At 53.4% G+C, this 22,252-nt stretch overlaps 5 protein-coding genes across 5 annotated transcripts; 4 read left to right on the forward strand and 1 right to left on the reverse strand.

Moving 5' to 3' along the window:
- Positions 1-918: 918 nt before the first annotated feature.
- On the forward strand, positions 919-2,154 carry ATEG_09277 (lytic polysaccharide monooxygenase AA11 family protein; the record flags this gene model as incomplete). The annotated part of the gene is made up of 1 exon (XM_001217898.1): positions 919-2,154. One exon carries the CDS (start codon positions 919-921, stop codon positions 2,152-2,154), a length of 1,236 nt encoding a protein of 411 aa, XP_001217899.1.
- Positions 2,155-5,033: 2,879 nt separating this feature from the next.
- Positions 5,034-5,339, reverse strand: ATEG_09278 (uncharacterized protein; the record flags this gene model as incomplete). Its single annotated transcript, XM_001217899.1, has 1 exon — positions 5,034-5,339. One exon carries the CDS (start codon positions 5,337-5,339, stop codon positions 5,034-5,036), a length of 306 nt encoding a protein of 101 aa, XP_001217900.1.
- A 1,894-nt stretch (positions 5,340-7,233) lies between these two features.
- Positions 7,234-8,553, forward strand: ATEG_09279 (60S ribosomal protein uL4; the record flags this gene model as incomplete). The annotated part of the gene is made up of 4 exons (XM_001217900.1): positions 7,234-7,343; positions 7,410-7,504; positions 7,575-7,725; positions 7,791-8,553. 4 exons carry the CDS (start codon positions 7,234-7,236, stop codon positions 8,551-8,553), a joined length of 1,119 nt encoding a protein of 372 aa, XP_001217901.1.
- A 7,061-nt stretch (positions 8,554-15,614) lies between these two features.
- Positions 15,615-18,605, forward strand: ATEG_09280 (Zn(II)2Cys6 transcription factor; the record flags this gene model as incomplete). Its single annotated transcript, XM_001217901.1, has 4 exons — positions 15,615-15,645; positions 15,709-16,546; positions 16,606-17,515; positions 17,571-18,605. The coding sequence occupies 4 exons, from the start codon at positions 15,615-15,617 to the stop codon at positions 18,603-18,605; spliced, it is 2,814 nt and encodes a 937-aa protein (XP_001217902.1).
- A 1,120-nt stretch (positions 18,606-19,725) lies between these two features.
- Positions 19,726-21,939, forward strand: ATEG_09281 (J domain-containing protein; the record flags this gene model as incomplete). The annotated part of the gene is made up of 2 exons (XM_001217902.1): positions 19,726-20,127; positions 20,206-21,939. 2 exons carry the CDS (start codon positions 19,726-19,728, stop codon positions 21,937-21,939), a joined length of 2,136 nt encoding a protein of 711 aa, XP_001217903.1.
- Positions 21,940-22,252: the final 313 nt, after the last annotated feature.

Here is a 22,252-nt window from a genome sequence, read left to right on the forward strand (position 1 = left end):
TTCCACAATAATACGACTAATAATACAGAAGATGAATAGTCCCTCTACACAACATCATTGGCCCGGTGGGCGCCAACTGTGGTGGCAACAGCCAATCTCAACCCACACTACGCGATGGTGCGACAGTGGATCAAAAGAGGAATGATACCGAGTATCATAGAACATCAAAAAATGGATAGAGAATAAGTGTCATAGAAGAGAGGAATAGGTAGTATAGAACAGAAGAATAGTACATGTAGAACAGAAGAATGATGTATCAACTACCGCATCCTGAGGTCACTCATCACCACCTCGGAACACTACAACAGTCAGTAGAGACATACAATACTCCAGAGAGCAACAGAACAGACAGCTCAGCTCACGCACAACACTGAACAAAGACATCCCCCTACCGGCTCGTTTCAGATCGCCCCATCAGACCCGCCCGGCTTGAATCCCTCGCGTCCCCCACTGCAACCCTCGCCGTCGGCAATTCTCTCTATAAATTCCCCTTCTTTCTTGTCTTCTCGTCGTCTTCTTTCTTTCGTCCACACGCAGCGCGCTTCAGCTTCAACTTCAGTCCTTACTCTTTCTCTCTTCCAACAGGCCAGTCCTGTCTTCATTCCTTTCTTCTGCTTCAGTTGTGCCTGTGGCCGACTGTCTCTTTGCTCAACTCGTCCTTCTCTCGGGTTGTTCACAAAGGTATTGTCCTCTATCTCCAGTCTCCCACATCTGTTCTTGCCAGCGTCTTTATACCCATTTCCTTTGTGTTTCTCATCTCCTCATATACCCCCTCACCTCCTACGATCCCTCGCTAACTTTCCCAGCTTCTGCATTGTTTGATTCGTCTGGCACGGTCAAACAGCTCCCATTCCTTCTGCATCACATCAGATCACCAGATTTCCAATCTCTCAAGAGTCAAAAGTCTCTCAGTCAAAAATGTTCGCCAAGTCCGCTGTTGTGGCCGCCCTTTTGGCCTCCGCCGTCAACGCTCACGTCCTCATGACCGAGCCCACTCCCTACGGTGCCGACTCCCTCAACAACTCCCCCCTCGCTGCTGATGGCAGTGACTTCCCCTGCAAGCAGCGCTCTGGCGTCTATGATGAGCCCTCCCAGATCACCACCGCCGCCATCGGCGAGACCATGCCGCTCAAGCTCGAGGGCAGCGCCGTCCACGGTGGTGGTTCCTGCCAGATCTCCCTGACCAAGGACCTCAAGCCCACCAAGGATTCCGAGTGGATGGTCATCAAGTCCTTCGAGGGTGGCTGCCCCGCCAACGCCGACGGCAACCTCTCCGGCGGCGCCACCATGACCGTCCCCTCTGACCTCAACTACACCATCCCCGAGGGCATCGAGCCCGGCAAGTACACCCTCGCCTGGACCTGGTTCAACCGCATCGGCAACCGCGAGATGTACATGAACTGTGCCCCCATCTCCGTCACCAGCGGCTCCTCCAAGCGTGATGAGAACGCTTTTGCCAAGCGCTCCTCCAGCTTCCCTCCCATGTTCGTCGCCAACGTCAACGGCTGCACCACCAAGGAGGGCGTCGACATCCGCTTCCCCCAGCCCGGTGACGACGTCCAGTACCTGGGCAACGCCGCCAACCTTGCCCCCGAGGGCTCCGACGCCTGCACCGGCACTCCCACCTTTGGCGGTGCTGGCGACTCCAGCTCTGGCAGCTCTGGTTCCGGCTCCGGCTCTGGATCTGGCTCTGGATCTGGCTCTGGCTCGTCCTCTGCCGCCGCCGAGCCCACCGCCAGCGTTGGCGTCACTGTCTCCGTCTCCCTGACCGTGCCCACTGCCACCGCCGACCCGGTGCCCTCCTCTGCCCCGGGCATCTTCGTTCCCACCAGCAGCGCCGAGGCTGCCCCCGCCCCGTCGGCTACCGCCTCTTCCTCTGCCTCCTCCGGCTCTAGCTCCGGCTCGGATCTCGGCGCCCTGAGCGGTTCCTGCAGCCCCGAGGGCCAGTGGAACTGCATCGGCGGCTCCGCCTTCCAGCGCTGCGCCAACGGCCAGTGGACCGAGTCCCAGGCCATGGCCGCTGGCACCAAGTGCACCGCCGGCCAATCGCAGAACTTTGCCATCGAGTCGACCCTGAAGCCGCGCATGCTGAACTCCATGCGCTTCACCCGTCGCGCGCATAACGGCCATGCCCATGCCCACGCCCGCTCGTAGACTCTGCTGGCAGAGTCGTGCTTTCTGGGTGGGTTTGTTGCGTTTAGGTTGCGTTGCGTGTGTTTTGGGTGGCGGAGTCGGTGGTGAGTTTTATCTTCTTGTATGTACTTGGGAGAATGGATTGAAAATGTAGACCATCGTTGCATTGTTCCTTTACTCGTAGATGTAGCTGAGGTCATTCAACTAAATGTTGGTATGCAGAGGTTACACGGGCGTTCCACTAAGCAGCATCAAGGGTTCCTTGTACTACCTTCCTACCCCTCGATCTGTGTGACAAGATCACTAGAATGATCTAGACCTCATGAATCGTATGGTCTCTGCAACATACCCACGAGGTTATAGGTCCAGCTGTTATACCATTCTTTCTAGCCAAAGAACCCCCTAGCTCGCAACCTCCGAGTCTGTCAGTCCACCCATACCCCTGACCGGCGGTACTTCACCATATCTTCTGTGCCTGGAGTTTGACTCTCGATAACAAGTACGCCATATTTAGGCGTACGGTTTTGCACGTGCCTTTGCTTGTAGGACAAGCTAAAATAGCGTATTAGTTGTTCGGTCCCTTCCGCCCAAACCGAAAGTTGACCTTCGCCACTGTGGCTTTTGCACTGAGAGATGAGAAAGCAGTTGCGCCGGTCCGTATTGGTGTCCAACTCATATGTGACAAAATCGCTGAAACTCCTCTGTCCAGCTTGGGCCTGGCGATTCGAATGCATTGATTGTGGCTGGGTTACATATGCGCTTGTGACAGGAAACTGCCATGTCAGGATGGAGTTCCAAACACCATTGACATCCCCTTCATTGCTCTAACCGCGTGACTGAGCGAGATTCTGTCACACTCTAGCCGACACCACCTCTGCAAAGCAGGAAGAAAACAAGAAAACCTATAATAAGAAAGAATAACGAACCAGAACAAGGAGCGACCCATCTATCCGACAACCGTGTATTTTTTTTTGGCGGTGAGCTTGTCAGGTCGGTTCGACTAGGCGCCATTCGGAGAGGTCAAATCCACACCTCGTCCCGTGTCCTGCATGTACTCGGCGATTTGGCCTATACGTATGTGGGGTCAGAATTTGCAAGAACTCATCCAAAAGCAATGTCTTACCCAGAATATCCCGACTTCCTTTTCCTCTGGGAGTGAACTCCGACCCAGGGAGTCTTGAGTTCCCCAACAAACACCAGCCGCCCATTTGACCTTCCCAGATTGGCTCCGGTCGAAATTGGCCTCGTCTTCGCGCGCCTGGAACAAGGCGAGGTCCTAGACCGCTTCGTCGGCCGACTGGGTCGGAGTGACCGCTTCTTTCGTCGTTCGCAGACTCCAGGTGGCATAGGTACTAAGGACCACGGTTCGCGCCGTCGCGTCGTCATCCGGGCCTCGCCCCAGCCATGTCTGGCACTTTGCGTAAACGGTAGCGGACGCGCGGAGAGATCCCGTTTGGACCACGTCCAGCCCCTGGGACAGAAAGGCCGAAGTACCCAGGACATTCCTTGCTAGGCCGGGAACTTCGGGATTATCCTGGTACTTCATTCCTTGTCGGTTTGTGGGAACCGTTGAGATCAGTGGGACCCAAACATGTGGGTTAGTGGAGGTATACACTAGAATCCTTCGTGCTTGAATGGCCTTCAACGGAGCTCCCCTTTCCAATTATAATACTCAGGGTGCTCGTGTTGTAAAAGGCACTTCTGCCGATTTTCGTGCATTCCACGCGCGCAGGTCTACCCACGGAAAGCCCTTTCGACTGTAACATCCAGACGAAATTCCGGATGGAATATTGTTCGTGAGCGACTTAATCAATGAGTCGATATCCGGTGTTGAACGCTTCGTATGCAGCTCGACACATAAGCTCATATCTATAAGCTTGCGGCCCTGTCCTTCTGCCATTCGCGCGACGCTAATTCATCGTGTCTGGTTGATATCATTATAGATGTAAACACGCACATATCGGCCCATCACTAATATCGTAGACATGGATCTTGTATTTACTGGTCGAGTGCCATGCTGCATCGACAGGTAGCGATCCAGCTGCACGCGGCCATTACCGCAAACAGATTGGGGCTCACGATAGGCCACTGAGGTCGGATGGTATACAAGCTGGAAATTGTGGAAACTGTCGTTGCAATAAAGTGCCGATGTTCTCAGTTGGAGCGGGAGTGACGAGCATCTTTAGACTCGAAGCCATACGTGGTCTCGACAAGGAGAAAACTTTCTAGGTTAGAGAAGGTCTCCTAGTTGAACGACTGGATCTGGTGCGCAAGCGCCTCAAGGGGAGCGAAAAGTCCAGGCGCGGAGCACAGCCTATTACCGTAAAAGAGACGGCTAATGATATTCCCCATAGTTAGCAACATCCGGAATTGCATGTCCAGCATGCTAACCGAAAACCCATTCATAAACAGGCGCCAGAAGAACAACGTGGCCGACACGCGGTAGAGCAGATTATTGTCCGGGGTTAAGAGGGCGACAGGATGCAGCTAGTAGTAATCGCTAATAAAAATATAGCCGCGCGGCCTGTAGTTGTCCAGCAGCAGCCAAAGCTTGGATTCAGTAGCCCGGGCTGCCTCGTCAATAACAATCAGCTTAGGTAGTAACTTATCCCGCACCATAGGCTAGCTAGCCCTAAAGATAGTAGCCACGATGGTGTCAGCGATCTTCAAGGTATCCTAGAGTAAAGTCTTGGTTTCTCCCGGAGAGATTCGCGCTTCTCCCGATTAAATTCCATATTATCCTAGTACTTCTCGAGGAAGCCGCGGAAATCCTTATACCGTTCCAGCTTCGACCAAGGGGAGGTAATCGACCTAGCCACCTAGAAAGCACGGTAGCCTGGACTTTATTCAAGACTGGCAACGCGCTTATCGCGCACGGGAGATAGGCTATAGATAGTTTTCTAGTAGTCGTCGTGGAGAGCTTGGCAGATCAGCATTTGCGCGATGGTCTGATCGAGGCTCCCCTGGATGATAGGCGGACGAGCGTCGTCAGAAGCGTTGCGAGCCTGCTCGGCTTGATAGTGTGCTATATTAATCTCGATCTCGGTGGCGTGAAGACGGACCACTATTATAGCGCGGTCGGCGAAGGCGTTGGTCGCGATGCGCTGGACCTCTTGGGCCAGGTCGTTGCAGGCTGCATTACTCGGGCTAACCATCAGGGCCTGAAAGTGAAAATTCGAGTGACGGGTCAGGAGAGAAGAAGGCATGTAAAATGCCTAATGTCGGAATACCGTTCGAATGCCTCCTGAATCAACATTTTCGGCCAAGGACACAGTCCGTCAGGCCTTCCAGCCCTGCGATGAGGTCATGGCTGGGATTACTGGAAGATCTTTGTGGATGGACAAGTCCATGAAGCGATTTTGCTCTCGCTTCTTGCAAGGCGCAGTATTCGACGCCACATCCTCGCAATGGCCAAAAAAAAGAGTTCACGAACCGTTCTTTGACATCATTGGGGGATCCTGTCCAGTTTGCGCCATAGGCTCTAGAGACTGGAGGCAAGGGCCTTAGGGTCTCTGTAAAGACCGCTAGGGGAGCAATCCCGATAATCACCCTTGTATTTATCAGCTGTCGTCGCCCGAAGCAGGGCAAATGAAGCGGAGAGGATACTGTCCTCCAATCGCTCGCTTGCTTTGAGTTGTCGGGGGAGGATGAAAGGGTATCGTCAGGGATCACTCCTCCTGCTGTTGACTCTGTTTCGTATCCGTAATCGATCCATAAAGCTTGTTCCTTTTCACCGAGCGCGGTTTGTCTGGCAATGTACAGAGGCTCCCGCCACATCCATGGATGCTGGGAAACTATCTGCATCAAGTCGTCTTCGTTAACAAGACCGATGACTCTGCCGCAAAACGAGTCCGCGGGGGGAGGTTGGACGAGGCGGGACGAGATCAGCGTCTATCAACCAAAATGACCATTACTCTACCAAAAATGGGCAACCCACTTAGTGGTATGTAAGGTGTAATACATGGCTGTAAATGTAGTTTGACAGCATCATAGAAGAAGTGGAGCCAAGAGTCAGAATTGGAAAGACTGGTGGTCGTATTTCCGAGCAGAGCATCGAGAGCTTTGATGGCTTTCCGAGCGTCGGATAGACGAGCAGGGATAACATTGCCTGCAAAACCCTTGCGGTGCATGCCCGGCTGGTGTGGATAGATGAGACAACCAAGAGGGCCTTGCGTGTAGCACTGGCGACGTCTGGTCCAGACAAAGTCACAATATAGGGCCTCCGTTCATGTGGCGTGACAGCCCTTATGTTATATAGAGTAAATAAATATAGACATCATATACTGATAGGAATATGAACAGTGTTGAAATAAATAGAAGAAGTTAGTGGGAGGTGTCGGGCCTCTTATAAGTTAAGCGTTTGCCGCTGTTGATATATATCTTCACCAACAAATATGACCAAGAGTATAAGCCATCATTCACCGACTAGAATACCCTGCAAACAAACCTTCAGGCTAGTACTGATATGGATCAAGCAAGTTAATGTAGAAAGCTCTTCACAAAGAAAGTACAGAAGAGCATTCCCTGGGGTTTGAAAGCGAATCAGAAGGGATCATTCCCTGTATTCACTTTATCATTAGTGAAAAATGCATGCTGCGCAGATAAGTGACATAGACAAGTATATCTGATTGAATTATAGACCGAGCAGATCAAAAACTGGACAGGATATCCTATTCTGGTAGTGATGAAGTTGAAACTGTACGTTGTTGTTGACATCATTCAGACATGTGACTAGTTGCACGTGATGTTCTTCTTTGTTGGCATCCAGAAACCGTTGGCTTACAATCACACAGCAATCGACAAGAATGACCTGAATTGGTTATGGGAGTTTTCAACTAGTATGCTCAATAATTCTTGTAATAATAGTCTAGCATTGACCAGGACTATGAGAATGGAGTAAGGTAGTTATGGTGGAGTTGGTACACAGCACTACGAGTTGGACGGATACCATTCCTAAAACAGCAACACCTAGGGCTTAGGGCTCCCCAAACCCACCACCCGCAGCGGGCCAACTAAGCGAAAATTTCGACAGCACTTCGGACAGAGTCTTGATCTCCAACTTCGACCGACCGACACCGACCAACCTCATCGTCGACAACAATGGCGTCTCGTCCTACCGTCACTATCGCCACGGCTGAGGGCAAGGCCAGCGGGGCCACCCTCCCCCTGCCTGCCGTTTTCACCGCGCCCATCCGTCCTGATATCGTCCAGTATGTTCGACCGTCGTGCGAAAGAGTTGTCGGGGAGGAATGCGATGGCTGACCGGTTCATTATAGGCAGGTTCACACCGGTATGGCCAAGAACAAGAGACAGCCTTATGCCGTGAGCGAGAAGGCTGGTGAACAGACCTCTGCTGAGTCCTGGGGTACTGGTATGTGAATTGGATGCAAAAAACTCTACGGATGTTGGGAAAGTGGCTGATGGAAATTTTCTGCCTACAGGTCGCGCTGTCGCTCGTATCCCCCGTGTCTCCGGTGGTGGTACTCACCGTGCTGGCCAGGCTGCTTTCGGTAACCAGTGCCGCTCTGGTCGCATGTTCGCTCCCACCAAGGTCTGGCGCAAGTGGCACCAGAAGGTCAACGTTGGACAGAGGTATGGATCATCTGAACTCAATTGGTCGCGCGGATGAGGAAAAGCGGGAAACTAACAATCACCAGACGCTTCGCTACCGCCTCCGCTCTGGCTGCTTCCTCCGTCCCTGCCCTTCTGTTCGCCCGCGGTCACCGCGTCGCCAACATCCCCGAGGTCCCTCTTGTTGTTGACTCCAAGACCTTCGAGGGTGCTGCTGTCACCAAGACCAAGGCCGCCATTGCCCTCCTCCAGGCTCTCGGTGCCGGCTCCGAGCTCGTCAAGGTCCAGAAGTCCCGCAAGATGCGCGCCGGTAAGGGTAAGCTGAGAAACCGCCGCTTCCGCCAGCGCCGTGGTCCTCTGGTTGTCTACAACCCCGAGGTTGACGGCAAGGAGCTCGTCCGTGCTTTCCGCAACATCCCCGGTGTCGAGACCTCCTCCGTCTTCTCCCTGAACCTCCTCCAGCTCGCCCCTGGTGGTCACCTCGGTCGCTTCATCGTCTGGTCCTCGGCTGCTTTCCAGGCCCTTGACCAGGTCTACGGCAGCACCACCACCCCTGCCGCCCTCAAGAAGGACTACACCCTGCCCCAGAACGTTGTCGCCAACGCCGATCTGGCCCGCCTCATCAACTCTTCTGAGATCCAGTCCGTCCTCCGTGCCCCCAAGGGCGAGGCCCGCACCAAGCGCGGCAATGTCCAGAAGAAGAACCCTCTCCGCAACAAGCAGGTCATGCTCCGTCTCAACCCTTACGCTGCTGCTTTCTCGAAGGAGAAGCTCGGCCAGAAGAGCCTGGAGCAGGGCAAGCCTGAGGCTGCTTCCAAGGAGTTCCTCAACACTCTCTACGAGGCTTAGATGGGGAGTGACGCATTGGGTTTGATATGAGTTTCACTGGTTAAAAAGGTAGCACAGCAAATGAATACGGTTTGCAATACCCGTGACGATAATACGAATTAGTAATGTCCAAGCATTTGCATGTGTTCGTAGTTGTAGTCGATCATAACGGTAGGGGTCCTCTAGGAGGATACCACCGGCTCCGAACTAACATGAACTAAGATGCAAGCGATATTCGAGCATGAGCTGTCATACTCTAGCGCAATATTAAGCATATTAAATCCAGAACGCCACCGCTACAAATAGCTACAGTCAACCAGGGTCGGCTGGCGAACCCGTTCCATAGGGATCCGGCCACATATCGCATCGCTTAAGGCCGGGCTCGACAGGGATTGCGCCTCAACGCCCGTTGCGGCCGATTAATATACTTCCGCATGTGCACTGCAACCCTGCGCGGCAATCCTCAGGCACCACGGCGCCGACCTCGCGTCGACCAGTCCGCGGAGGCAACCGCCTATCCCCTTCGAGCACCCTCTCGAACTTCCGTGTACGGAGTAGCACCTAGCTGTGCGGAGAATTACGTGCATATCGCCCATGTCGGCCGCCCCCGTTCCGTCCGTTGACACCCCCCTCCCCCCGGTCCAGGGGCGACGTCGGCAGCATAGGCCGAAACTCAACGCCAGAAAAATGCAAGCTAAGGCTTCCTGATGGCTCGAGCTGGGATAGTAGCGCCCGACTAACTTGGCAGCACAAGCCCGGATAGATACAGCACGGGGGACCCTCCCCTCCACCTCCGCTGTGTGGTAGGAGGGTAACCTAGGTCGGGTGCCAGGGCGGTCGTCCAGTCATCGACGGATGAGCAGACCAACAGTCCAGGATGTCGGCTCCGAAGGATTGGTATCGTGAAACCCGGTCGGTCGCGAGACTTGCATCCTTCTCGCCTGCGCTGCATTTGCGCAGATGGGTTTAGTCTCGTTCTTTTGCTGCCCTTGCTCCGTTGGCGCCGGGTAAATTGGGCTCTGAGGTAATTTATTTGCTGCGTACGTAATGACAATGGGTTGGCTTTTTCTCTTGTCTTGGATTGTGAGGCTTTCACGTTCTTAGACCGGTGGTGAGGTCAGAGATGAAGTTGAATTCGCTCGATACCTACTCATGCCCAAGAGGAGATTGATCTATGCACCGGTACATAGGAGGATCCACGGAGGATCGCAGGACGTCCATCATCCTCAGGACAATTGCCCAAAGCAGTAAGCCGGCATTTGGTCCCCTCCAACGGCATTCAGAATCGAACCGCAAAAGAACCAACCCTAAGCTCCACGGGCTCCGAGACACAAGCCAAGACGTGAGTACGTACGTAGCAGTTACTGGCCGACCAGATTAGCGACGCGAACGTGGTGGACTCGATCCACTTTTGCCCCGGCGGCATCATATGAAGTTCACGAGCGTGCTTTGGGCAAGGTAGTATTGTTTGGTCATCAATATTCTTGCCATATCTGGCCATCGCTGGTTCACCGAATGGAGATTCAAGGCGACTGGCCCTGGATTCGGTTGGACGGAATGGACCCTGGCGGCGAGAGATCCTCAACGCCATCCGGATAGGTCGATGCTGGTGGTGCAATCGGACGGAGGAATTCGCGGCGTCCTCCGCCAACGCAACGAAGATGATCGGCCTGATCCCAGTTCCTGGGGCTGGAACCACGGAAATTATTTCTCAACCGTCCGTGTCACGACTGTCAAACTCAATTATGACTCGGTTAGAGCTCGTTGCCGATGGGATCGGGCTGGTTGAACTCTAAGCCCGTCGATGCTTACTATACAAAGTGACGGACACGATGGCGAGGAACCTACTTGGGCAAGTCAGGTACCGCTATACCTTACCTACTACGGAGTAACAGATACCTAACTAGTACTCCGTAGGTACCTATAGGTAGTAGTTACATTGGTCTAGTATGACGATGATGATAATGATATGATGATGATCACAGGAATCAGCCGAGGTGGCCCTTCCTTCAGCCGACGGCATGCTCCAATGATGGACGACGGAATTGCCTGGATTGGCGGCAATCCTTTGCTTAATCTCTGACATCCATCCACCATCTAGAATGATCGGAGGGGAGATATCTCAGCCTACAAACAAGGCAAGATACCAAGTGTCCTCTCGCCACACGACTTACCGAGGTATCCGCCTGAGGTACGGAGTACATCTCTGCTCCGTGGAGGGCCTCAAATGGATACCTACCTTTCCTTTCGAGGGCCGAAATACCCCACCCTTTCCACTTACACCATGGGTTGGCGCTTATAAGCTTTCGAACTATCGAATTGATCGCGGCCGATAACTCCCTGACCCCTGGATGTAACTTCCGGAGCCGAGCTCGTTTACTGCTGCATACTATACTAACTACTCCTACAGTCGTCCACCTGTCACTCGTGTGTCGCTTGCGCGGTGATCTGCAGCCATGGTCGCATTGCAGGCTTTCTTTTTCCTCCGTGTGTTGGTTACGAGGGGGCTGGTCAGGGAGTCTGTGCAGGGATGATCCCTCTCTGCCGGCGCCCCGAACCCAGGTCGGCTAGTTAGGGAGGTCCCTAACTACCTACTAACTAGTTAACTAGCAGTAGCTACCTTTGCCCTCCGGAGCATGCATGCATGATGCGCAGTGGACAAAGCATGTCAAGGCTCGCATCCTCGTCGAGGGCCCTGGGTCCCGCCTGTATATATTATGTTTCAGATGGGACGGCGCTAAGTCATCCTATCGGAATCTGAACCATGAAGGGGGCGGATTGGAATTATATTGCGTTCGAGGATTGCCCCCTTTTCCCTGTCTCTCTTTCATCAATGATCCAGTGCCTATCTCAATACGGACCTCCCTCCGGACGTAGATACCGAAGCTCGGTAGTGGTGAGATCTACCTTTTCCCGGACAAATCCTGATGCACGGGAGACCAGGATCGTCTCGTTACAGCTGGCGTTTGAGGCTGAGGGATGGTTCGTACCGCGACAGGGGTGGTATATGACGATGTTCATGGCGCACTGCCTGTCCGCGGAAATTGCTGTACTCCGTACGTACTCTCTACTACTCTGAATGCATGCCTGCGGGTGGGCCGGACCTAGGTAGCAGGTACACATGCATGGTGTGCATTACTGTGTAGTTACTATGGATGGTACACGGTACAGGGGCCCTCAGACTCTCGGCATATGTTCGGAAAAATTAACGATCTGAGTTGATCGCGCCAATGATCAGCCGCGGGTGTTTTTCCTTTCTTTTTTTTAATTTTTTTTTTCTCGCTCTTATTATTATTATTATTTTCTTTTTGCTTTTTCGCTTTCGTTTGACTTCCCTCCTTTTGTGGTTCGGCAGATGGAGATCGATCCGTGGGACCTTTTCCCGGCGATGGTATTTCCGTCGTTTAAAAGATCTGATCGTATGATGTCCACATATCTGTCCAAGTGACGGGGTTGTAGATTCATATTAACAATGACGAAACACGACATTATTGAATCGACATCGAATTAATTAAGTTGCCTTTTTCTCAAGAATAAAATGTACGTAGTATAGGCACAACGGTGTCCGAGCATGGACGGCTTGCAGATCGGATCGCCAGACATGAGACAGTCGGACAGTCACTAACTAGTTAACTCGCTACCTAGGTACAAACTAGGTAACCACTATAGTAGGTACTCATAACGACGACGGCCGACACACGGGCGTTGTCCGGTATCCGCACCGTTACGAAGAGGATCATCCACACCCACCGCACGACAAGAATAATAATTGCAAACGAGGCTAAACCGATGGGACCCTCTTTTTTTTTTCGGCGGCGCCCAGCCCACTTGGTGCCGAGACCCCGCGAATAGCAGGCCAACGATCCTCGATAGACGGAGGAACGCGTGCAGCTTTTGCCTCGACCCGGATCGTGCCTAGGCTCAGGTTGAGTTCTTTTATTATATCGGAGTAGTTATTTTTATTTCCCTCGCAATCACAGATAGACAGATGTGGACACCGTGGGGAGCGTCCGCCGGCACCACAGGCAAGGAATTTGTCCGAGTCGTCCCTGCGTGGAGTGCCGCATCGGCCGAAGGATTCGGGATTGGGCTACGGGAGTACACACGCAGGCTCTGTCCATAAGGGGGGGGGGGGGGGGGGGGGGGCTTTTGATTTGGAAGGGGTTAAAAAAAATGTTCTCTGACTGGGAAAACAACTGAAAGAATGAACTTTCTTTGGGTTGATGAGGTGGAACTCAAAAAATGCTATGCTATGCTCATCCAATTCCCCTAAGAGAACTCTGCACAAGACAGACGAGCATTCTCCTTAGAGTTCACCCGTATCCTGCGGCTACTGCGAGTACTCATCTGTCAGTACCTCTTTGGGTCTTCTGAAACCGTTCCCTGCATGCTGCGGACTGAATTGGGCGGATCGCTGTTGGAAGCCGGAGGAGCCCCATGTGATCTCCCAGGGAAATGAAAGGAGGTTGATTGAGAATTCCTCGTGCATCGAAACAAGGTTATTTTTCAACTGCCGTCCCGAGGATATCCTCCTCTCCCCTTTCCGTTTCCATGTTTCATAGGGGATTGATTAATCACCTGGCATGGAGATGGGACAGGAACTTTCCGAACACCGTCGACCAAAGCGGTTATTCCTGCGGGGCATGCGTTGCAAAGAAAAAAACTTAACTTAATTAAGAGGACGGTTGATGTAAAGTCAAACTCATCAGAAAATAAAAATAAAAATAATAATAATAATAAAAGCCAGAGGTACGGAGTATAGGAGAAAAAGGCTCAGTTCGGCTCTGGGCGAGGATCCACCTGAACTAAAGGATAACGTCTCCATCCTGTCCATCTCTCCCATGGCATGATTTGGGCCGACGATTAAGTTGGCTAGTCCTTGCGAGGGGACTGGTTCAAGCCGGAGAGGGAAGCTGTGGCACGCTGCTGGTGCTTCTGTTTGAGATCCAACATTCTACCTGGGTGATGCTGATGCTGGTGTTGATGATCTGATCCATCGTGTCAACAATTGCACGCGGGAGTAGATCTGATGACTTCTAGACCGTTGGGAGCACTGACACTGTGGCGTTCTGTTCGGTCATGGTGAGATCCTGAAGGCTCGAGAGCATCGATCCAGCTCGACTGGATGGGTCGACCGTCGATATAGCCCGCCCAGAGGATGCGGGCTGAGAACCGTTAGTCCACCGGTGGTGGATTCGGTCCCAACTCTGGAGAGAACCAGAGGAGTCGCACTAGCTGGGTTTCTCAGACATGAATGATGAAGGAATGAACCCTTCCCAGATGATCATCCTCAGGATTGTTTAGTATGCTTGGGATTGATTTCCTCCAGAATGGGGCTGACCCAGGTAGGATCTACCTAGGTACTGCTCCGGAGTACGTACGGAGTAGGTCGACAGCGAGGATGATAATAGGAATTATTATTATTACCAGGAATGATCCATATAAAAATGCATAAGATAAACATTTATTTTTTTGCCCATCCTATTTTAGTACCTACCATCAGCGTTGGGATTTTTTCCTTTTGATTTTGTTCGATCGTTATTGTTCAGAATCTCTCGATAGCCCCCTCCTTCACATCCTCCTCTCAGCATTGCTTCTTTTCCTCCCTTCTCTTCCTTTCTTTGCCGACTCTCCCATCTGCCGGTGTCATCGCTCACTCCACTCTCGGGCTTCTTTTTCTCCTCTGGGGCGTCCTTCGCTCTCTCCTTTTTCCCCATCGAGGCCTGGTCTTCTTTCTGCCTCCCATTCTCCACTTCGCCCTGGTCCCTCCTACAGGGATCTCGGGACAAGCGCACATCGTCAGCTTTCGAGGACACTTGGCCGGCAAAAATCCCTTTCCAACTAGCGAGCAAATCATCCTCTCGCGTTCTTAACTTGGTCAATTCAGGCCTTGTCCCCCAACGCTACCTTTCTCGGGTTGATTGCTCCTTGTTCGCGGCAACTCTCTCCCAAGCCAGGCGAAGCCACTAGGTACGTACATGCGGTTCCGAGGACTTTATGGGGGTTGCCCAACAGGCGTATCAAACCATTTTCCCTCCCTGTTAGACAGGGTAAATGAAAGAGGCCAAAAGACAACCGAGACAGCATTACTAGAAAGGGACAAAGAAAGAAATCCTCCTTGGTTGTCGATTGTCCTACCTGGACACGGAGTCCCGTCTGTTGTCGACAAACGGCCTGTTCCTTTCATGTGTTATTTTCTTTTTTTCCCCTTCCCTCTTTTTTTTTTTTATCTATATTATTTTATTTTATTTTTAACTTCCTAGTCCTCTTCATTGCACCCTCGTTTTCTGACCTTACCGCAATCTGCAGTCGGACAACACGCTCGCTGTTTCTTCCTTGTCCAGAAGAACTTACTCGCTCCTGGTTCGTTGTTGGTTTGGGCATGATCCCGGTGGAAGCCATCCGGTTGCAATCATTCTCTATCGCCATTCATTCGTTGTTGGATGCTCCCGACGATCAACTGGGATCCTGCAGGCCCCCTGGGATGGAGAGCTCGTTCCGCAAAGGAAGGGTTTCAGACTCGTTTGCACCATGACTGTGGCCTTTTAGACCCATCCACTGCCTTCTCGTCGTACATTCTTACTTGCAGTCTGCGAGTGCATGGGAAGCGTTGAACTCAGACGCCGTGGCGCTCCATCGGTATATTCTCCACGCAGAAAGCCGGACATCATTGTCTTCTAGAGACACCTCGAAGTCTATCCTGCATTCCCGTTCGATCGTTTGATTCATCCTCGTCCGGAACCTCCACCCTGTTGCTCCGTGAGCACATCTGTGGCTGGCAAGTTGTCCTGGACGACCGGAGACCGGCAACATCAGGCCGTTCGTGACCACCCACTCATTCCCTATATCTGCTTGAGATTGCCAAATTTTCGCTTTACCGTGTTGCAAGGAGGTGTGTGGATGTATTGACAGACATACCCACTTCGCAATACTAAGCCTGTTCCCTCGAACCGGTGCTCTTCTGGTCCTTCTTTTGGCTGGATTCTTTCTCGTGGACTCCTGGAATTTGCGGTTATGCTACTGGCCCTGGAACAATAGTCATCCTGGCAGTTTATCTCGACCTACAACGGCACCCACCCGACATGTCGAACTACTACGTGGGACCTTTTGGGCGTATGTTACCTCTAAGCGGCGGAGCTTCCGAGCGAGAACCCGATCATTCCACTAACTTGCCAGTCCCTGGATCTCATCCATACCAGCTCCCGCCGCCTCGCACCACACCGTCTTTACAATTTGGATCGGACCCATTTCTACACCAGCGGAGCACAGGAGAGCGGAACGGCCCCGGAGGCGTTCTGCCCAGCAGCTCGAAGGGTGAACAACTTCCCTCCGTCAGCCAGCTGTTAACTCCCGCGCCCATTGACAGCCGCCCGCCATCCCCATACAACCCCACTACCTTCGGTATCTACACGTCTCCCAACGGGAACAAGGGCTCCCCACAACCTAGCTTTCATAACGACACGGGGCCATCCCCCGTCCTTCGCCGAAATGGGGTGCATGATCTCTCTCGCGTCCCATCGGATCTTGGTTCCCAGACCGGGTCTCTACCCCCACTTTCTCAGATCTCTGCGCTAGGCCTTGCGCGCGAGGGACAGCCCAATCACGCAAGTCAGGCGGGCTATGCGGTGCAACATTTACAATACGGCGCGAATCCAAGCCATGGGTTCAGAACCTTTGAGAGGGAATCAGATGGTACCCCAATGGATACCGCAGATCCTGGAGAGCCTTCATCAAATAGAAACAAACAGGCAAAAGTTCGCCCGCACGTTGTGGACGAGAGATATATAGAAGGGGAGGGCTTGTGCTACATCTATGCGGACGGATCTCATTGTCCTAAAGTGATCGACGGCGTCCCGGTTAACGCCAACTGGGGGATCACCAAGGCCGGCAAACCAAGAAAGAGACTAGCACAAGCATGTCTGACTTGCAGAGAAAAGAAGATCAAGTGCCAGCCGAATCTTCCGAAATGTGATCAGTGTCAGAAATCCGGACGGGAGTGTCGGTTTGAGAGCGCGTAAGTGAAGAGGTTCACTCTGAAATTCCGAATCAATCACGATTCTAACACTGCGCTAGACCCCGGGGCCATCGAGCCTTGAAAGCATCCCACATTGCCAATCGGACTGACCGCCGAGACAGCCTGTCCTCTGGAAGCTACAACTTCTCCGTTTCCTCCAACTCATTGTATACCCTGCCACGGGCATCAGAAAGTGCGACGTCTCTACCCGGGACTAATTCCCAGTCCCCTATTTCTGACGGCTCTATGCTCACACCTTCTGCGATGGACAGCACGCAGGAGAGTCTAGGAGAGTCTGAGTACCCATACAAGCCCCGGACACAAAGCTTTGGTCGCGTGTCGATCGGAGCCGAGGGACTATCCAGAAATCTTGGACCTAATACAACCCCCGATTACAGCGAGATCTTGATGGAGATCAAGGATCTGGATCCTCAGGACCCCCTCGCCTGCGACTGGAGCATCGATCCATACGAAGCGGACCCAGAACTGGCCGTCCACTACGTTGAAAGCTACTTCACATACGTGAACGATCGACTTTATTACCTCTTTCCCCGGCGACCATTCATCCTCTGGCTGAAGTCATCCGATAAGAAGTCCCTGGACGATAACATGTTACTCTATTCGATGATGGCATTGGGCTCGATATTTTCCGATCGCCCAGATCGGCTGAAGGCGTTGAAAAGATACTCTCGTACTGCGCGATACGCGGTCGAACACAGCCAGCATAATCTTTCCTTGCAGCTGGCTCAGAGTAGGATCATCCTGAGTCTTTGGTATTACGCCATTGGTGCGCATGTCAAGTCGTGGGATGCCGTGGGAGCGGCGGTTCGAACAGTGAGCGGGCTACGGTACAATGTCGAATCGGGTGGAGTTATCGTGGAGCAGACACAACCGTGTGAGTATGGGCTGCATCCCCAGGCGTTGATTGAATGTCGGCGGCGCACATTTTGGATTGCGTTTTTGCTGGATGTAAGTATTCCACTCTGGTGTTCAACTGGTGATGTGCGCTGATATAGCACGGCAGCGTCTGTCATGCTTTTATACCCCGTCCTCGACATTTATCTCTTCACAAACGGCCTTTCTGAGACTTCCTTGCCGGGAAGAGGTTTACGAGCGTCAGGAGTACACCACCGTCCCTTATTTTCAAAACTTCCTGAACCAGCTGCCCGTGTCACCGGAAGACGAATACTCTGGCCTCAGCACAATGGCAATCCTCATAGATATTCTGTCTCTCTGGGGTGATGTGTCTGACCACGTGTTCCGGCTGTCGTTGATCCCCGCTGAGGCATACAGCCGGCTGTTCGAGGAGTTCCACTCCACCACTGTCCGGCGATCAGAGGAGTGGATCGCGAGACTACCCGACGACCTGGCCTTCACGGCCGCAAACATGCAGCGCAGCATTCGCGCAAAGAAAGCGGATGCATTTATTTCAATTCACATGCTATTCCACGCGACATTGATGAAGCTGAACCGCCACGCTCGGTACCAGAACCTGCCCGATGGCATGCTTGACCGGTACATCCACACCACGCGCAGCCACGCCGTGGAGGTTCTCCGGCTCTGCCTTGCTTTGTTCCGCTACGCAGCGGAGTACGAATCCTCGCGGATGGTCTTGGACGCAGCGCAGCCGAGGGGCATACTCTTGAATCCCTTCCTGGGCTACGTGATCGTGTCTGCCGTGGATGTTCTCAGCGCCGGTGGGCTGATGGTTGAGCTCTCCGAGTGTGTCAACCTCATCAAAGATGGCCTCGTGGCTGTCCGGGAGCTCAGTCGCTTCTGGGACGGCTCTATTCCCCTGGTGTCCCTCGTGGAAAACAGGCTAGAAGCCATGGTTGAGTGCGTCCAGCACCCACTGGACGCCGAGGGCAAGGTGGCTTTCCTTATGAATGGCCCGTCCTTGGATAGCCAGATCCGCACGAGTGCCCAGAAACAGGACCTCGCCGGCAGCGAGGATCTCATGTATGGGGGCTTGCCGCGCGAGCGGTTTTTCCGTGCGTTGGATGTGGGAAATGTCCCATTTTCTGATGAGCACATTCTCTGGATCGGAGAATCCAGCTGAATGCGCATATTCTTTTTGTTCTTCGATTCTTGTCTGTATTTGGTGGCATATGTAATGTACAAACTGATGTGGCATTGTTGTTGTCTAGTATACCCCGTGGTTTGTTTATTCTCTTCTATGTATATTTCTGTTTGTGTGCTCTGTTGGCAGGGATCCTAGCAACCCATGCTTATGACTGATGGACATGGGAGATGCATGGTGAATCAATTGACTGTACTATAATTGCTACCACAAGTGTTTTGAGTATACTCATTCAAGCATCTTTCCTAGGGCTTCCCGGCCCTTGTCCGCAGCCATATCCCGTGTATACCCGATTATTCAAAAGTCCATCTGTACAGCAAGTTGCCCACACGCGCATACGGCCGTCTGCGTACGTCCACCACGAACGTTTTTCCTAAACGTAGTCTACCTGAGCCTGACAAAGAGCAGCTGTTTGCATTTAAAGTGCGTGGAAATAAAACCAGCCTGGATGGCTAAAGTAATGGTATGATTCTCGCTTATGGAAACACCCAAGCATGTCTGCGAGAGGTTCCGCGTTCAATGCGGCTCGGGCCTTCCTTTTTGCTGTCTGAGGAATTGAGGGTGAATCCCGCTGTAGCACTTTTTTGATGATAATAATTCCTTACACCTTTACTCTAGGTCGAAGTGAGTTAGTTCTCAATCACGTCCGATGCATCTGCTTGATAGCTTCAATCAACAAACCGTTTTGTTGAATAGTCCGTGGACGTATTCGTTACCAAAAACGGCTTAGCGGGGCAGCCTTTCCCGACGTCATAAAAAAGAGGGAAAAGCAAAGCGAACGGCCAAAAGTGGCCGGAACAACCGTCTCGAACACTCCGTGAACACCACCCATCCCCCTCCCACGCGCGACCATGGCCTGACGCCCAGCGCATACCCATCGTGATTGAGTGACCCAGACCGAGCCAGAGTCCGCATCGACCCGCCATCCCGTCCAGGCCGCAGCAGCAGGGGGTCGGACGAGAGGGCCGACGATAAAAGGCGCCCAGCATGAGCACGCTCCCGGAGCACGACCGCTACCCTTCCCGATAGCGACCCTACTAATAATAGGGGTACGACGCACGATGCTGACCCACCCGACGACGCCGACTACTCCCTGGTGATGGACTACCCCGACGAAGCCGACTACTACGCGCTCCTGGGCCTGTCGCGGACCCCGCCGCCGAACGACGCGGAGATTCGGTCCGCCTACCGAACGCTGACGCTCAGCTTCCACCCGGACAAGCAGCCCGCCGAGTGGCACGAGGCGGCGGCGGTCCACTTCGCCCGCATCCGCGAGGCCTACGAGACCCTCATCGACCCGAGAAAACGGACCGTCTACGACCTCCTGGGCGCCGAGGGCGTGCGGCAGGAATGGGGCCCCGGCGGCGTCATGGGCCGCGGCGGCGACGCCGAGCGTCAGCTGGGTGTGCGGGCGCAATCCCCCGAGGAGTTTCGGCGCTGGTTTTTGGAGTCCATGAAGAGGAGGGAGCGCAGGGCGGTGAATAGTTTGGTGCAGAGTCGGGTGCGTTGGTCTGCTTCTCCGCGGTTTCCTTTGGAGAGGCCCTTGTGTGTGATTGGGTTGATGAACTGACTGTTGTAGGGCGTTTTGACGGTTGGCATCAATGCCTCGTCGTTGATCTCGTATGATGCCGAGGAGGGCGAAACACATCTGCACATCCCGTCGCCGTCGCCGTCGAGCTATCGCGTCGGATACACGTTCAAAGCCCCCGTACCGACGCTGAAGAAGTTGTTAGGGGACGATGAGAAGGAGGAACCAGAGGAGGAGGGGGAGAAGGCGGCCGCAACAGATGGGTCCGCCGAGGAGCAGAAGCGCGACGTGATGGAGGAGGAAGAGATGCAGATGACGATTACGGCCAGCGTGGGAGGCCCGCTGAAGCGCGTGAAACAGAAGGCAACGATAACGCATATGGATGGAACGACGGAAGAGCGAAAGCTGCCGCTACCGCCCATTCTCGTCTCCGAGCAGATGGCGCTGGGCGCGGGTGTGACCAAGATCTTTGGAGACGTCTCGAGCAAGAAGGGAATCTTCAACTGGCGGCCGTTCTCCTTCCTTAGCTATACGGGGGTGTCTGTGAACGCCGGGATCTTGCCTGCGCCGTCGCTGCGAACGAACGTGGCCAAGGCTGTGACGCTTGTCCCTGGAACGAAACCGTTCAGTGTCAACCTCAGCACGACCTTCAACCGATCGCTGAATCAGTGTCCACCATCGATTGGGCTCCAATTGACGAAGCAGATTGGCGAGAGGAAGCATGCCGTCTGTAACTGGTCGAGTGGGACTCTCACCTGGCCGGAGGCCGTGCAGGAGTTCTTCAACCCGTTGGTCCCCATGGGAATTGATATAGATTCGGCGCTGTCGGCTCCTACCGAGATGAGCCAGTTCTCGTTTGCGATCATGTCGAGCCCCCGCTCAACGAAGAATACCGCGCCTATGGATGACGAAGACGATGAGGAGGATCATATGGACGAAGAAGAGGACGAGGACGTCGAGTACAAACGGGTCCGCTCCCAGCAGCGCGCTGAAGACAAGGCTGCGGAAGCCTGGCAGGTAGTCGCGGCTGCATCTCCCCAGGGCAGCGCCTTGTCTTTCATGTATGCTCGTAATATCTTCTCGGGCACTGCGGCGAACGACCCGGCGCGGTCGGAATGGAGTTCGGAGGGCCATTATCCACTACCACCGGCGAATGAACCCCGTTCAGTTCGAGTCGAGGTCCGCAGCACCCTCAGTCTTGATATGTCCCTTGGGTGGTCTATCGAGGGTACGCGTCAGGTGGGAGAGTTCACCCGGATGGGTGTTGGTGTCGGTGTTGAAGGCGCCCGTGGCATCGTCATGACGGTTTCGTGGAACCGCTTGGGCCAAAGGATCCGGCTTCCCATTGCTGTTTGTCCTATAGATGCGGTCAATGCGGATTCCGCCGCATTGGCCATTCTCTTCCCGTGGGTTGCGTACTGCGCGCTTGAATTCGGATTCATCCGTCCGCGCGAGCGCAAGAAGCGTCGGCGTGTTATTGCGCGCCGCCAGAAGGAGCTGAAGAAGCTCATCCCAAAGAAGCGAGCAGAGAGCCAGCAAGCGATTGAGCTGATGCGAGATCAGGTACAACGACGGCAGGCCCGGGAGGAGAAACAGGATGGGCTGGTCATCACCAAAGCCGAATATGTTCCACAGCCCTTGAAGAAGAGCAAGAAGAAGACGAGCAGCAAGATGGAGGGCTATGAGGCGGCTGATGTTACTATTCCGGTGGCTGCGTTGGTTGATCGGGGGCAGCTAGTGATTCCCCCGAACACCACCAAGGTTTGTCTTCTGGCTCTTCTGTGACCTATTCTCTGGCTAACCGATTGCAGTTTCATATCATTGGGTTCCATGATCCCGCGCCTCTCCTTCCCAAGACGCTGAAGATCTGGTATCGATACCATGGAAAGGAGCATTACGTGGAAGCCACGGACGCGGAGGGTGTCGCCTGTCCTATGCGTTCGCATCTTGTTGGCTGACCAGATGCTTTCTACGGTCGATGTATTATTCCCTGATTGATGCTTTGGACGCTGTATCTCTTCTCTCTATTGTTTTGATTCTGCATGGCGCTCACCACTCATATTTTGACATATCCTCCCACATCTTGAGACTTGTATTC

This window comes from Aspergillus terreus, genomic scaffold (genome assembly GCF_000149615.1).
Source record: "Aspergillus terreus NIH2624 scaffold_14 genomic scaffold, whole genome shotgun sequence".
Lineage (NCBI taxonomy): Eukaryota > Fungi > Ascomycota > Eurotiomycetes > Eurotiales > Aspergillaceae > Aspergillus > Aspergillus terreus.